A 17,245-nucleotide genomic window follows, 5' to 3' on the forward strand; every position below is an offset into this window, starting at 1 on the left:
GCAATTTATTGGGTATGAAAAATGTCACCTATGGCACCCTCATTTACATCTGAAAATTGATTTTTGTCACACTGGGATTTTAGGACAACCTTTTTTGGCAGCCAACATTGCCACAAAGCATAATAAAAATAATTATGTGACCACAAAAGCAGGTAAGGTTCACTGTAAATTTTAAGTCTCTACAGAATTGTAGTTGGCAAGGCATAATTGATGATACTGTGAGAGAGTTACCTGTGGTAATCCTTCCTGATGATTTAATATTGACACCTAAACTTAAAACATAACTTGTGATTGCTAGCTAAGTGTATAACAACATAATGGTACTTGATTATATTTGGTCAAACATTCCAGCATGATAGAAGAATATTAGAAATGTCAGTTGAGGAATTGATGAAATATTAATTAAGATTTTTAAAGTGACAATTACTGAGCTATAGAATGTTTTTTAGGAAAGTGTACTATAAAACACCTTTTGGTGATCTGTTAAAACATGCCACCTACTCAGCATTTTTGCAAGTACTAAGTTAATTCATTTTCCACTTTCTGATGTATTTGGCTCTTGATGTCTACAAGTTTTTGTCTCTTCTCTGGTAAGATAGTTAATGTACGTGGGAAGATGTCATTGCCTATTGTGATACTGAAAAATCCTATTAATTATCAGTGTTAAGTTGCTCAAACACTTTCATTAGTTACTTTGGAAAAACAATTCCCTAGGGTGAGATATAGTTATATAATAAATTCCTCTAAAACTGAATCAACCATAAATGGATTATGCAAACTTGTTTCCTTTCTTGTAGATAAATTGTTTTACAGCAGTGTTCATTATGAGAAAGTTCTTTGCCCACTGTAGTATTTTATCAGCACAGAATAATCTACAGCTTCAGTTTCAATGGTAAAAAGACACCGTTCTTTAATATGAATGCAGCTTTTAATCTTAGCTCAGAATGTTGTTTTTTTTTGGTTTTGTGTTTTGTTGTTTGTTTTTGTTTCTGCTTTGTTTTGGTTTGGTTTGTTTTTTTTTCTCCTACCTTATTTAAAAGGTAGGCAAAGAATGGCAATTTATAAGATCATATTCCTTAAACCAAGTTTCTGCATGCAGCTATGAAGGGAGCAATGTACTATTGAAAATGGATGACAGTGATCTGACTGAGGTGCATGTTAGAGAAAGGAAAGAGGAAAAATAAGTGATTATTTGGTATTTAAGAAATGTGTAAGTTTTTATATAAACTTTAAAGTATGCAGTGGAAAAATATGTGTTTATTGAAGTCTGGTTTTGCTACAGTCAAAATTTATACTTCTATTTTCTAATCAAAATAATATTCAGTGTTTTAATACTTCATTAAGAACACTTTGGCATTTGACTGAATGCTGAGAGAAGTGCTCAGAATGTGACCCTTCTCTCTGGTTTTGTGGAATGCCTTTACTAGGATTCCTGAGATAGACTGTTAAACAGTAAGCAAGGACTGTGCACACATATTTTAAATTCACTCAGTGCTCTTTCTGCTAGCAGAAGGATTTGGTCTTAATCATGGGTAAATCATAGTCCACCCAAAACTAAGCCTGTTTTAATTCACAGGTGGCACAAATATTTTGCACTGATGTCAGGCTTCAGCAGCTAGGCACACTTGCTGCCATTTGGGATGCACTGGCACTAGTTTCTAGCAGAGCTGCTGACTTGGAAGGGAGTACCAGGCAAGTTAGTCAGAGACTTTGCCTAATTAGTAGTGGGATGAGATGTATCTCTGTTGGGTATTACAAGTGTTACTAAAAATGAGACCCAGTACCTTTATATTTCAATGTGGCATTACAATTCAGCAAAAAATCAGATTTTTTTTTTTTTTTCTTCCTTGCAAATGGTTTTATTGTCCATCAGTCCTTGCAGCCTGGGTTTAAATATTTGCCGGGGGGGAAAAAAAAAAAAAAAAAAAAAAAAAAAAAAAAAATTGCTGTTGTTTTCTAAGTTTCTCTTCAGTGTTTTAGCAGTATTTCCTCTTTCGGGGTTGGGTTGGTTTTCATGACTTTGGCTGTATTTTGAATATACGCTTTATAGTTTGTAGAAGTAGCCTGGTTCACAGTCTGTATTTTGTTCAGTAACATAGTTTTACCATATTTGGTTCTCTTCAACTGAAAGAAACAGCCTCTGCTAGTAAAATTCTATATTTAGTTTTGAACCAATGATTTGCTGTTATAAATCATTGCATCCAATAGAAAAGAAAAATCATTACTGCCAGTGGAGAAACACTTAGGCAAATACAAGTGGTTCTTTTACAAAATTAAAAGAAGCAAAAAGGTGTGAGTTTCAATGTTTCTCATACTGATAGCATCATCAGAAAAAAAGATTCTATTGTATTTCTATATAATCTACAATGAAATACTAGTGAATACTTTTTCAGCCTTGTTGAATGAGACCTGGCTGTGACTATCAATATGAACAGGACTGCTTGCTTCTCTTTCTTGCTTGCTCAAAACCCTGAAAAAGCCAATTAATAATAATTTCCTTGAATCTCAATAATTTTTTTTTCTGACCTAACTACCTATACTTTAATCTAGGAAATTAACTAGTCTCTGCAAAAGTAGTAATAAATAGAAGAGAAAACCATAATTTCTATGTAGATAACTAGTAAAATAAATTATTGCATAGGTTACATTTTATTCCATAGCAAGACTCTTCCAAACTTCCATCCTGTTCTTTATCATCTTCATGTTTCCATGAATGATATTTTCAGCCAAATAAACTCCCTAGGCCACCACATTCTCCACTGATTCTATGCAATTCCTTTTTCAGTGCTTTTTTGTTTGTTTTTGCAATTTATGCCACTAGTTCTCCAAGTGGCGCAGGCATTACTTCTCCTGTCAAGTCATTCAGATCACAGAGATAACCTTTTTGTTTTCATCTTGTGCTGTAAATGTAATAAATCAAATCCTTGCCAAAAGCAAGTTTTGAATTTTCTATCATGAAATTTGCATTTCATGCTCTGTTGCTTATTCACAGAAGCCATCCAATCTGAAAAGAAAAATAATACCACATGACTTGTGTAACTAATACAGACAAATGTGTCTAAGCAACTGCCTGAGCCATCTGAAGATCAAAAATTACTCATCTGAGAAACTTATGTATAATGGTAGGTAATGTATTTGTTCACAGATTTCAGGGTCTGTTAATGGTCAGTTTGCAAACTGAAACAGCGACAAAAATGTATCAAATTATGAATGCTGCAATTTATTAACCTGTCTCTATGAGATAAATTCAGTAAAATAAAGCTATTTTAAGCTAAGAAATTGATCCTGTGCTTCACTCCACTCTGAAATGGTCAAGCAATAGCAACCAGAACCTTAAGCACTAAGATGATAGTTTGATTTTGTTGCAGATACCAAAGAAAATGGTGCAAAGAAAGTTGAATAACACAGAGTAGAATGAATTTTCTTACATTCCTTGGAAGTTCGTTATTTCATAGAGGCAACATGCTGTGCATAATCTGATATACACAATTGGTCTTTGGTCACATTTTGAAGCAGAACATTTGTACTTGGCATGTGTGACAAGAAATGAAGAATTAATTTTACAAATTCATAATGCCATTTAAAAACAGTCCAGTCGATTCTCTTCTGAGGCTAGCTGCATGATGGATTATTATGAGGAATAGAGAGATTTTGGTGATTTAGCTCAAGCTGTGAGATCTCAGGTTTTTAATTCTAGAATTCTCCTTTTTAATTTCCAGTGCATCAGTAAAGGCAGCAGACATCACAGGCCTGACTTTAATGACTTCAGTGACTTTGGGAGCAAGACAATGTGTACAGATAAAAATAAAACTTATCTCACAGAACTGAACAAATATGAAACATGAACAAAAAAGTGGAAACTAAGGTGTGGATAGTATTCTGTTGTGGTTGAAGCTCAGGCTTTTGAATGCATTTGAATGCATCACTTCTTTCTCAGAAAGATGCTGGATTGGAAATCAAGAGACCCAAGTGGGGGATTCAGATCTGTGAAGTACTGAAATACTGTGGTTCACTGGAAAGTATCTGGAAGTAATTATTAGAGCATTAATGAATCTGTATTTTCTCTATCCCCTGTGAATGCTTTGACCACTGGACTGTCTGTCCCTATTCATCCGGTCTACTGTACTCAATAAGGACCTATGGAGTTCTCCAACCCTGCTCTGAGAGTTTTGAGAGTATTATTCCTTTTTAATAATCTTGGATGCTGCTTCCTACTGACCAGAAACCCAGAGTAGGAAGCCCATGACCAATGCTACAAAAACAAGGCAATAGGAGTAGCAGTGGAATTGCCGAACAGACGGCATGCAGACTGTGAGTAAGGTTGGATCTGTCTTCTCTTGGCCAGGAAACTTGAATAAACCCTGTTTACTTGGTGTTTGCGTAGGTGGTGACTGTTCTCATCCCATGGAGGCACTCAGTTAAAAGTCAACAGGTGTGAAGTAGGGGATATAAATATGTCTGTGCTATATGCCTGCAGGTTGTTAGGGCAAAATGCTCAGGTGCAAACATATGAATTTTAATGATATACAGTATTTGAACTATCAATGCTACAATTCATGTATTGTAAAGATGTACTCAACTTTAGTTTCAGCAGTTATATACCAGAAAGAAAAAAAAAAAAAAAAAAAAGCAAAAAAAACCCCCAAAAAACAAAAAACCAAAAAACCAAAAAACAAACAAAAAAAACACAAAAAAACCCACCTTCAAACCACTGTGAAAGATAACTCCTGCCATTTTAGGTTCTTTTTCCTGAAGTATGTGGCAATTAATATTGTTAGCAGCTTGATGTTACACCTCATGCATCATTGATCTATTCCACTATACCAATTAATTGGCTCCTGATTCCTGACAGGTACACTCTTTGAATTTCCTGAATTAGACTTGCCAGCATGTGATTAAGGAGAAATGTGAGAATCCACTGAGATCTCTATGTCTGGGTCTTCATCTTGCATGTTTCACTCTTCTTTTGGAAATGTTCTGCAAAAAAGCTGAGCTTTGATTTCCCACCTCAAAATAGATAGGGCAAAACCAAAACAATATTGTTATTTCTAACTAGAATATTTTACAAGTTCTATAGAAATTGGATCTAGAAGTAAAATTTGAGTGAATGACTGTTTTTTTTAAATGTCTTTGTAGTCATACTTTTTAAAAAGTTGTTTTATTGCATGTGAATGTTTTGATACCTCTCATTTAAGTCAGAGCTTCACCTGTGTACTCTCTTCTTCACAATACTATGTGGGTCTTCAAGATTGTCCAAACTAATGAAAGGTTTAGAAGTAAGGGACATTGTCCTGTGAATTCATTTGGGCCACCATGGTGGGAACAAATAGTGCAGGGAATATTCAGGTCTTGTATTTTCATCTTTGACAAATGCAGTCAAAGTCAGTACCACTCAGGTAGTAATAAGAAGCTGTCTGCAAGACACTACAACATTGTCTCTTTATTTGTATCACAGAATAAAATTAAGCTTCTGGTATCAGACAGTTACTGTCTGTTAATTTGTTTGTATTGAAGTGTAAAAATACAGCTCAAGTTCTGAAGTGGATTAATACACTACGATTTCCGCTCTTTAGACTCTGTTAATGCCTGTTAGTTAATTTGTTGTGAGTAGCTGGACCAAACAATGAAGTGGATAAATGCACTAATGTTTCAGCTCTTTCGACCGAATTTCAAACTTAGATTGGTGAATGAGGAGTTTGCTGTAGCCTAGATCTAAGCGGGCATTTTGTCTTCATCACCGACTACTACTTCATTTGTCAGTCTGGCAGCTCCTGGAGAGGAAAGCACAAGAATTCCAGCTCTGTAGAGCACCATGCATGCATAGTCAAGTCTAATAGAATATATCCAGACTTTTTTGTTGTGCAGATCTATGATCTAAACATAATACATTCCTGCTTTGCAGTCTTATGTAACACATTATTTTTTGCTAGGAGTCAATACAGCTCTGATCTAGTGAAAAGGAGGAAAAGGAAGTGATGTGGGCTGCGACATTACATTATATGCAAAGGTGTACCAGTACTACTGGGAAGAAAAGTATTGAACCTCCCTCTCAGTTAAATGTACAGGGTAGGGTTATAGGACATACAATCAATGTCTGCATTATGATGATTTTTTTTTTCTGGGTTTTGTGAAATCCTACACCAAAGGCTGAATTCCTTATTCCTCTCCCCTTCCCCCCCCCCCCCCCCCCAACCCTCCGAGAATTTTATGGCATGGGAAAATAAGACATTTTTCTTGACAGTCAGGATTAGTAATATATTGTGAGAGAAGGAAGAGATAATGTTTAATGTGTGTATCTGCCCAACATGACATGAATTAATTCCAATTTTAAACAAAGACCTGCTTTTATTTAAAGTGAGAAATAATGACATGGAAGCTTCAGGAGCTGCTGGTCACTTAACAAGGGGCTTTTTTCTGCTGTCCTGCTTCTTGAATTTCTGCTTACACCATGCACACTGAGTTTAAAGTGCCACTGTTGTGATTTGACAGCATTGATACAGTCCTTGAATTGGCTTGGGTGGCTGTGCATTAGGAAAAATGGCAGAGGAAGTGAGAACAGGAGAGATCCTGGATGTGTTACGGTGGGGTTTCACCAGCCTTACACTGATCTATGGCATATACAAATCTATCTGCTGCAGTACTTCATGCATCTCATGTCAGCTTCCAGTGAGAAAGTCAGGGTTAAAATATGGCAATATGAGGAATTGCTGTTACTTCTCATCTTGAATGAGTTGAAGGATGTGTACCAGAAGTGTTCCCAAATCTACCAGGATTTCAGAAATTTTGACACTGGCTGTGCTTTTGGTGGGAGAATTGAACTGGTTATCTGATAAAGATGAGTGAAACAGGGAAGCTTTGCCAAGACAGAAATTGCTCAGAAAGAAGTATAAGAATATATATATATAAAATTAGGTATTTCTGGAAACAGAAAAGCAAATTTGAGATGACTTCACTTTGATAGAGTTGTATGATCAGTGTTCAAGAGAAATTCAAAATGAATGTTAAAGAATTAATGTTGTCTAAAGAAAATCAAGACTTGCAAAATTACACTGACACCAGGAGCAGGAGAAAGTGAGGTGTTCTCTGGGAATGCAGGAGGGTGGACAAGAAGAACAGAAAGGTTGTGCAGAATTTAGAAAAGAAGAGCAAGGTAAATAATCAGTGCTTGGAATTAGATGAGGAGTTGTTTTCTTGAGGGAATGGAGATGATTAAGAAATTGAGGGATAACAAGAAATATGTGGCAATAGAGCTTTAAAAGAATTGTTGGGGAGCAGGACTGAGAAAGTTTTACTTGTGATCACAGCTTGGAGCCTTGTATGGGGTAGGAAGAAGTGTGTTTTATACATCCATTCAGACGTGGGACTACAACCGCAGCCACTAGATCTATTAAACAGTATACATGACTTTAACATACAGTATTATTGCTTCAGGGTATCATGAAATTGCTTTTGTGCAGCACTGTTATAATGTAATGAATTCTATAGCACTTGAGAAATCCAGAACATGGGTCTAAAATGTGTTAGTTTTCTTCCATATACTTACAGCTGGCTGCCCTGTAGCAAGATAGAAAGCTGTTTTTCCAAGGTAGGACAACTTCTACTATAAATAGGATTTATTTTACATAGTAAACACATTTTCTTTATTAATAACTGTCCTTATATCCCAGAAATCAAACATGGAACAATTTACTCATGGCTGTTTGTGTTATTCAATATTTGGAGCTGTCAGTTGTCTGCTACTGATCCACAGATTTTGTGGCTTTCTATAGGTTACTGCCCTACCAAAAGGCTTTGTCTTTGATAAATTTATCATTCCCTATAATTGAGATATGCATTCTGTGTGTTCTTTCTCCTTCTCACTCTGGAAATCAGGGTGCTTTCAACATGTGTGAAGCTTGTTGGAGGTTAAAGAGAAGCTCTCACATTTTGAGTTCCTCCAATCTAGTGAATAAAGGAGTCCACTGAGTGGACTCAGTAGGAATATTAAGAATTAAGAAGTTAAGGCTTTGTGTCCATTGTGTGCAATGAGTTTTACATGTGACTTTGTTTAAGTCTCAAAAGGATCAAACTTGTAAAACTTTGCTTCAGAACTCTGCTATGTGTCTAGTATTAATTTCAATAGCAGTTTGGTATCTAACCCAATAGGAGATGATTGCATTATAAGAAAAAAGAAAAATCCAAAAATACCTCTGTTTTCAAGATTAATTTTTATTACAGGACACTTTTTTAAAGGTTTGTATACATCTGCAATTGTCATCAGCAAATGATTTCCTTATTTATGCTACATTTACTTAAGGTGCTGAAGGTTTTGGGACATATTTAACAGTTTTGAATTTTTTTTTGGCATGCTCTAAAAACAGTCTGGTTTTGTTTGCTTTGTATCAAGTGTAAGCACAGTAGAGATGGAGAGAAGGGTATTTTTAATGGTGATAAGTGATGTGTTGTTAGTGTATCCTGGTGAAGACAGTGGCATAAGGTCAGCTGTTGTCTTTTCCTTAAGCCTGTATTTGCAATGCAGTTTGACAGATGCGGTCAGTCAGAGCATATTTGGTTGTTTGTGTATAAGGGATACCTCATTATATTTAATGAGCAGTGTGGAAACAATATGAGATTTTCTGAAAGAGGGGGTGATTCACATATGGTTCAAAATGAAAATAACACTCACTAAATGATGACAAGAAAAGTCTGAAATGTTAATTTAAAAAAAGAAAAGGCACTTTATTGTAAATTCTGTACGGTTCTCAGAACAGGTGACTCCTATGGCTAATGTGTACAAAAGGAAAGTTAATGTCGTTTAGTCCATTATCATTTTAGAAGAACTTTTCCTTGACACAGAATAAGGCAGGTATGAAGATGAATGAAACCTATACTTGAATAGAAACAGGACTTTTCCATCTGAAAAGATACTACAGAGATTCAGGACAATAATGGAATATATCATTTCACAAAGCAAAAGTTCAGTTTTGTCTCCATGTTAGTTGACATTTTGTCACATATGCATTATTAAAAATACTTAAGAATAAATTAGCATTATTTATCATTTACATGTGACCAAATGATTTGAACAAGAATAAATTTTTTCCTAATATGTTCTTCTTGATTCTTCTAAAGATAAAAGGAACCTCCATGCCATAAAAACACATATAGCATAGATAAATGAATGGCACAGAAGCAAAACTGTAATCTGAGATTATCAAGTATCTATGAAGTTAATGGGTGTATCGGTGAGGCAGTGTAAGGATCTGCCTCTCTATTTATGTATCAATTATAATAGTAGAAGCATCTAGTGTAATTAAATCAAGTTCCACCAGCAATTTCCATTATTCAGTTGTATCTATCTGATCATGCTTCACAAGCCTGGAAGCTTATGTGCTCTGACACACCTGATTCCCTTTAGCATGCTAGATTTTAGCTGGATTTTCTCTTCTAAAATATCGAATGTGATTTTTAGGGTGACATTTACAGGCACTGAGGATAAACTACTTTGAAGCTGTTGTTTGTGTGTATGCTATTGACCTTTACAGTTCTTAAATATATTCGAGTTAATCATTTGTTGAAACAGTTATTCTTTAATTTACAAGTGAAGTTCCAGCACATTTCTTAGATTTTCATATTATTAACAACATGAGAAAATATTTTTCTGTTTTGGCACATGTTTTAGAAATCATTAACTATTAATACTGCAGATAATAGCAATATTCTGATGATAAAAATAACATATATAAAGCAATGAATTATTACAGCACAATTGTGAATTTTCAGCTGAGAATTATATAAAAATTATTTCTTAAATTTATCTTCATGCAGTTCTTGTTTTTCAGTCTTATGTAGTGATGTTATTTTGTAGGAAGATTGATATACCACTGAATACCAGGTCCCATTTGCTATTTCAGAAGAGTTTTGCTTGAAACAAGCATCCAATTAATTTTGTTTAGTTTTTGTATTTGGGACTGACCCCATTTTAAACCATCAAGCTTAGTGTATAAAATCAACTAAATGTCAAGAAACTCAACCACTTTTCTGCTCACCATAGTGGATTACAGATTGCCACTCCAGTGATGTTTCCAACCCTTATCCTAACAAATCGATATCAGTATTCAGCCACCTTATTCCCATGGCAAGTTCTAATGAAATTTGCTTTGCCAAGAGTGATGGTGCTTGCTACTGGATAGTGACTAGGCCATCCATTCAAATATTCAAGTACTGCAATGCTCCCAAGAACCCCTGGTAAAAAGAAAGAAAACCCAAACACAGTGGATCAGTTCTCAAGGGATTTAGAGAAATCGCAACTTGTGTAGCATCATAGTTTGGGCAAATTGGCATCTTTCAATAAAAGCCTAATCAAAACGTTGGAAAAATGAGGAGACTGTGTTTATTTCTTGCTTAATGTGATTAGAGAATCAAGCTTTGTTGCCAGCGAATCAGCATATTGGGTGAACTATTGCTGTACCAATTCCATGTCTAGAAAGAGAATTTAATGAAGTCAAAAATAGGTTGTAAAAGCTGGTTATGAAATGGTGGACATTGAAATGATAGTTCAATTCTGATCAGATAATCCAATGTCCATGGAAACAGCAGCTGAAAAATAGTGATCACAGATGTGATATTGCAGTTAAATAGTAAAACTAAAGAACCTGGTAGAATTTCTCTCCCACTGTTTTGATGGGGTTTTTTTGTGGTTTTTTTTTTTTTTTTTTTTTTTTTTTATTTTTTTATTATTATTATTTTTTAAGTTCATCCAGAAAACTAGATTTTTTATTCTTTGGTGCACTTTTCTTAGGAAGGCATATATTTAATTTGTTTTTATTTTTTTTTTTTAATTTTGCTTGTGGGTGTATATTCCTAGACACATACCTTAGGTTTCTGTTTGTTGTGCAGAGCAGCAGGTGTGGGAGAAGCAGATGGTAATCATAGCCGTTGGCTCTCTGGGTGCTGGTTGAACACCACCCATCTGAGACATGACATTCTAAGCTCTCCAGACTCCTGGCACATAAATACTTGTCTGGAGTCATGACTGCTACAAAGACATGGTAGTTACTATAATCTTTGGTTGGTACAATAGACTTCGATCAACTGGTTCCAGCAAAGATAATGGAAGACTCCTTTGTGGGTTTCACTTGTGTCAAGGGGCAAAAGAAGACTCCTGTTATAGTATTACCCTGATACTGTAAGCAAATTTGAAGCAAAATTTCTGTCTATTTCTGGAATAATTTCATATTCCTTGTGAGCTACTTCTTCAATAAATTAATTACTTAAATTCAGTAAAAATTATTATTATGCAATATATCCATCCATGAATTAGAATCTTTTCAGTGTTTGTCGAAGCAGGTTCTAAGTGAATGTATAATTTCAGATTCCTTGGCTTCTGACTTATATACTAGTTGAGGATCAAGCAATATGTTCTTTCTTTTCCCCTGCTCTTTACAAATGGGGAAGTCATTATGATAACCACTAACAGAAGTGAATTATTAAATGTGTTGGTGAAGTACTCTTGACCTTTTCTTCCTTTCTGTTTACCTGCATTCTATAGTGATACTTTTGGCTATTCATTTAATCAGTCATATTGCTCTTAGACACCAGGGGATAATGAGAAAGAGAGAAATCATCATGAATAAATCTGTATTTAAAAACCAGCAGTGAGATTTGAAGAATAAACAGTGTGAAACATACTCAGAGAAGTGCTTACATTTCTGTGCCCAATCTTCAGAACCTTTCTTCTCCATGCAAAAGACTAACTGTGCTTAGAAACAAAACCTACCAAACAAATCATACTGTTTTTCCTTTTTTTTGTTCCAAAGTCCTTCTTGGAAATATGGACTTGAAGGCCTTAACTCTTACCACCCTGCTGCTTTCCTTTAGAACTTCACTTCTTTGTATTGATGATTTCAGTGTTGACTCGTTGAATATAATCTGGCTTTTTCTTTCACTGGTGGACCTTCTAGGAAAGTATAAGGATAACCTGTCATGACAAAGTGATGAATTAATTGCTTGTGGGTCTGTGACTACCAAAACTGGGAGATCTGGATATTGAACAATGTAAAAATTCCTTTTACTCCTCAAACTAGCATAGAGAGAAACATGAAATATTCAAGGTCAAGTTGGATGGGGCTCTGAGAAACCTCATCTGGTTGAATTTGTCCCTGCTCATTGCAGGGGGGTTGGAACAAGATGACCTTTAAAGGTCCATTCCAACCCAAACCATTCTATGGTACAGAGATGCAGATATGAACAAATGTCTTATTTCCAAAGAGCATAAGTCCAAACTTCTTCCTTACATTTTCATGAGCTGAAGGGTAACCTTAAGGTAGAAGTTAACATGAGTGAAAATTGTGAACAGTTGAGCACTGCTGCTGCTGAGCTAAAGAACTAGCATTTCTTTTTAGACATACTGGTGGTCACTATTACTCTTCTTAGAAATGTCTCAGACACGCCAGCCAAACTAGCTCCACGGAGTGGACTGAGAGCAGCCCTGCAGAGAAGGACTTGGGGAGTATTAGTGGATGGAAGACTGACTGTGAGCCATCAATGTGTGCTCACAGCCCAGAACCCACCCGTGCCCTGGGCTGCAGCCAGAGCAGGGGGGGCAGCAGGGCCAGGGAGGGGATTCTCCCCCTCTGCTCCGCTCTGGGGAGACCCCCCTGCAGTGCTGGGGCCAGCTCGGGGGCCCCCAACAGCAGAAGGATACGGAGCTGCTCGAGCGGGGCCAGAGGAGGCCACGGAGATGCTGGGGGGGCTGGAGCAGCTCCCCTGGGAGGCCGGGCTGAGAGAGTTGGGGGGGTTCAGCCTGGAGAAGAGAAGGCTCCGGGGAGCCCTTCGAGCAGCCTCCCAGGGCTTAAAGGGGGGGCAGGAGAGGTGGGGAGGGACTCTGGATTGGGGATGTGGGGATAGGATGAGGGGTGATGGTTATAAACTGACAGAGGGGAGATTTAGATGAGATCTAAGGCAGAAATTCTTCCCTGCGTGGGTGGTGAGGCGCTGGCCCAGGGTGCCCAGAGCAGCTGTGGGTGCCCCCTCCCTGGAAGGGTTCAAGGCCAGGTTGGACGGGGCTGGGAGCCCCCTGGGCTGGGGGAAGGGGGCCCTGCCCGTGGCAGGGGGGTTGAACAGGCTGATCTTTGAAGTCCCTTCCAACTCAAACCATTCTATGAAACTCCACTGTGTTTACAGTGTAAGTGATTTTGAAAGCTTAGTGCTCTGTGCATTTGCCTTTGGACAGAATTCAGCTCTTTCTTTTTTATTTGACACTTCAAATGTTTTTATCTTGAACTTTCTCATGAATTTTTATTAAGAAAAATTCTTTTGGGAGAGGAATTGAATGACAAAAATGGGGACCCAAGTGGCATGCAAACTGAAAGATTAGAGAGAAGTGGCAAAGCCTTTGGAAGAGATGGGAACTGTGTCAGGGTGAGCCTCAAAAAGTTATGAACATTGGCAAAATTGTGAGAAGAGATTCTCAGCATGGTTCCCACTACTCTTTGACTTTATCATGACTAAATCTAACTGTTGAAGACTTGAGAGTTTCCCTTGTTGCTGTTTGTTGTCAAATTTGAGAAGTGATGCTAAAGCAGTGTTTTTGGTGATGATAGGCTCGTGAGATGGGAGGCACCTATACAGATGGCAGCAGGAGCAGCCTGTGCAGTTCTTGACTGATGGATATCCAGATCGTGCCACCAAAAAGACTCGTTCAGCTTTGCAATGTTATAAAAATACAGCTTAGGGATGGAGCTCTCTTTATGTAATAAAGTAGCAACTATTAAAACATGGACTTCAGAACTGACTGAGAAACTTAGATTTTTGGAGTTTCTGCATTAGGAGAGCAGAGAAAACTGTTATCTGTAGGATGTGACTACCTTATTGAAATTAGACATTTAATTTAACCTGTGATTTCTATTGTAAAACTGTCATGACAGCCTGAATGAATAGTAGTGGTCTAAACCTTTTTCCAGTTTCACATTTATCAATACAGTACAAATTTGTATATTGGTGGGGGTTTTTGGTTGGTTTTGGCTTATTTTACTTTTTTCCGTGTGTGTTTTTGTTGTTGTTGTTGTTGTTGTTGTTGTTTTTTCCAGAAAGGGATGTGGATCAAGGGGAGAGCTTTGGGAGATGGGGAGACACCTCAGTAGTTACTATGCTTGGAGAATAGAGTTGCAGAGACTGTAGGAGGAAGCAAAAGGAGGAGCATGATCTCTGGGAAACTACAGCTTGTGCAGAGTGCACACAGAGAGGATCAGAGAGCAGAAGTGAGGAGAAAGCAAAGGTGTGACAGACAGAGTTTTCTAGGGGCCAGAGGCCAATGTGAAGTTTGCTGTAGCTCATAAAGTGCTGAAATGCCTGAAGCTCAGCTAGAACTAAGTATTCCGGAAATGCAACAGGAAAAGGAAACCTTGTGTATAAACCATTTCTACTTTTGTTCTTTCTGATATAGTAGCATGAAGTTTCCTCTAATGAAAAAAAATCCAAACAACCCAGAAGATCCAACACACAAAGAACCCTCCGTATTAGCTGATATTCTAAGTTACACCTGGGTTTTGCTGTCTATTTTTATTTTTAAATTACAATATTTTGGTGTTTATTGAGAGTTCATTAGCTGGGAGCAGTCTCAGCAAACTCACTTGTAAGGGCTGTTTGATTAAATGTCTGGAGTGAGAAGCAATTGAATGTAGATGCAACTTGACATGTAAAAATTATGTAAGACATTTGAAGTGTGGCTTTTTACAGGTTTCATAAAAGTATTTGAGGTCAGCCAGACCTTGTTTAGAATTTATGATTTAAGCAGTCAGGTTAGGATGGTAGATACACTAGCTTAGATTTAAAACTAGTCTACAGGAATACAAACTGCATATGGCCTGTCTACTGTCACTGTAATAAGTGCGGTAACCTGACAAATTTAAATAAGTAGTTTGATATTTTATCACTAATTGCTGGAAAAAAGGTAATACAAAACAAACATATAATACAAAACATAGCATCTGGTTGTTCATGTTCATTTTGCCTGAAGATGCAGGGAATGGAAATAACAACTGAATATTATTTTGAAAGTCTTTGTAATTAGTCGTCTCTTTTTTTTGTAGGAAATCTTTAAGATAGAAGGCAACCTTGGGATTCCAAGACAAAAAAGGGCTATTTTGGCAACTCCGATATTAATTCCTGAAAATCAAAGATCACCGTTCCCCAGATCTGTTGGCAAGGTAAGTCAACAAAGAATTGGATCAAATTTTGATTTAAAATTTTGTAATGCCCATCATGTTGGTAGTAATATCCCACAAAAAAAGTTAAGAAACATAAAACTGAACAGAGAATACTGTTCTATATTGTGTAGACAGGTGAAAATGGCTTTGTATTCATGTCAGACTTTAACAGCATACATTCTGGTAAAAAGCAGAGATAACCAGAGACATATGTTTTCATGCAGCTGCTATTTTCAGCAGAGGTTGCTGCCTACCTGTGTGTCAGACTGGGGCTGAAATCTAGGCCAGGAATGTTACGAGGAATATCTGACTGCATAGTATGGATTATCTCATTTTTATTCTCAAGACATAGAATGAATTAATAAGAAATTGCATGTAAAAAAGTTTTTTGTTCATTCCTTAGTTAATTTCTGGTGTCCAAAGACAAAATAAATCTTTGCAGGTGTTTTTGGTTTTACTTTTTGTTGTTTGCAAAGGTCTGACAAAAAAGTGGTAAGTTTTTGTCATGTCTGCAGGCAACCAGATAAACAACAGTTCTAACAGCCACTTTTCCAGAACTTCAGATTGTATACACAAAATCATTAAAACTAAAATAAATTATCATTGAAATCATTAAAACTAAATACAGTGATTGTTCAAATGGCCATTTAGACATCAGAAGTTGTAATTACATGAATGCATTTTTCATGTTGCCAGTTCTGAAACAGGGACTCCTATGCATGGCTCTGACTTCAGTAAGTGTGTTAATAACATGATGGCCCATACAGCTGTGGATTCTGTTCCTAATTCCCACAGATATGATCACTGGAGCTAAATGCACAGCTCGGGGGCAGAATTTTACTCTACATTCAGTGTATAGTTTAGCCAGCTTGCACCTAATCAGTTCCTTCAATAATTAGGAAAGTTTGTTTTCCTAACAGTAAAAAGAAAGAATAATCCATGAAGATTTAATTTTCTCCCCTTTCCCCATCAGTAATTTATACCGGTCTCATAAATTTCTGTAAGTTTTTCTGTCTTTCTCAACAATCTGTCCTGAACTTTTCCCTTAACATTTCAGTGTTTGAGAATTAATGACTATACTAAATATTGTTGGTTAATATGTTAGTGATAACTAGTTAGTTTTTAAGTCTCTTGTGCAATTTTAAGGCAGTGAGAGAATTAAGAAGGTTACTTATATGCAGATCTATAGACTTTCTTCTTTTTGTTGTTTTTACTGATTTATTTCTCCTTGCCACCTTCCACCCCTACTGCTTATGAACACTGATTTTTTGGATCTGAGGTCGTGCGTTGCTCTCCAGAAATGCCTTCATCAAATATTTTTATTGGGAGTTTAGAATGCTAGTCCTGCTAACTGAGACTCCTTAATCAGAATAAGATTATTGAGATCCTATTTGTACTTAAACATTTTCCTAGCATTTTTTCATCTTGATTTGTTATTATTCCTGAAATACTAGTCAGGAATCACAAGTGCATTAGATAATATACAAACAGAAAGTGTAAAAGCAGCTTGCGGTCTGTTTTTCAAAGTCCCTAAGATACCTGTCCTCAAACAATATTTAAACTATAGGAACTACAAATGTTCAGCACCTTGAAATACTTTGAGCTGTCATCACTTTTAAAAAATCTTTAAATATATATGTTTTTTCAGTATATCTCTAATTTAGGTATCTAGACATGAGTATTTTTGCTATAGTCTATTGCAAGTAGTAACATAGAGTGTGTATGTGTCAAGTGAGACAAAAATTTTACAGATATTTAAAATAATGGAAAGAAATATTCTAGGTCAATTGCAATAATTTGCAACTGAAAGCTTAACAAAGCAGAAATAAAAAGGTTTGGAGCATCACACATACTGATATTAGGGAAGAAATTCTATTTCTCCCTAACTTGAAAATTCAGTAGGAGACAATGCTTGAAAATAAAAGCAGTTGTTTTAGGTCTTTTTGATATGTCACAGATCTTCATAAGATAGGCCGTGAAGTCTTCAGAAATAGAACAGTCTATTAATCTAGAGAGCCTTAAACACCCAATTCATGGACTTGTTTCAGATCCTGCAC

General features: G+C 36.4%; 1 protein-coding gene across 2 annotated transcripts in view; it reads left to right on the forward strand.

Annotated features, from left to right (window-relative positions):
* CDH13 (cadherin 13) overlaps window positions 1-17,245 on the forward strand; it is a 517,510-nt gene that overhangs the window by 194,264 nt on the left and 306,001 nt on the right. For both annotated transcript variants that reach the window (XM_032990683.2, XM_032990682.2), the window contains exon 4: window positions 15,072-15,188. In XM_032990683.2, the coding sequence (XP_032846574.2) occupies window positions 15,072-15,188 (117 nt within the window). The remainder of the gene's footprint in view (window positions 1-15,071; window positions 15,189-17,245) is intronic.

Source organism: Tyto alba, unplaced genomic scaffold (genome assembly GCF_018691265.1).
Source record: "Tyto alba isolate M040663 unplaced genomic scaffold, T.alba_DEE_v4.0 Super-Scaffold_26, whole genome shotgun sequence".
Classification (NCBI taxonomy): domain Eukaryota; kingdom Metazoa; phylum Chordata; class Aves; order Strigiformes; family Tytonidae; genus Tyto; species Tyto alba.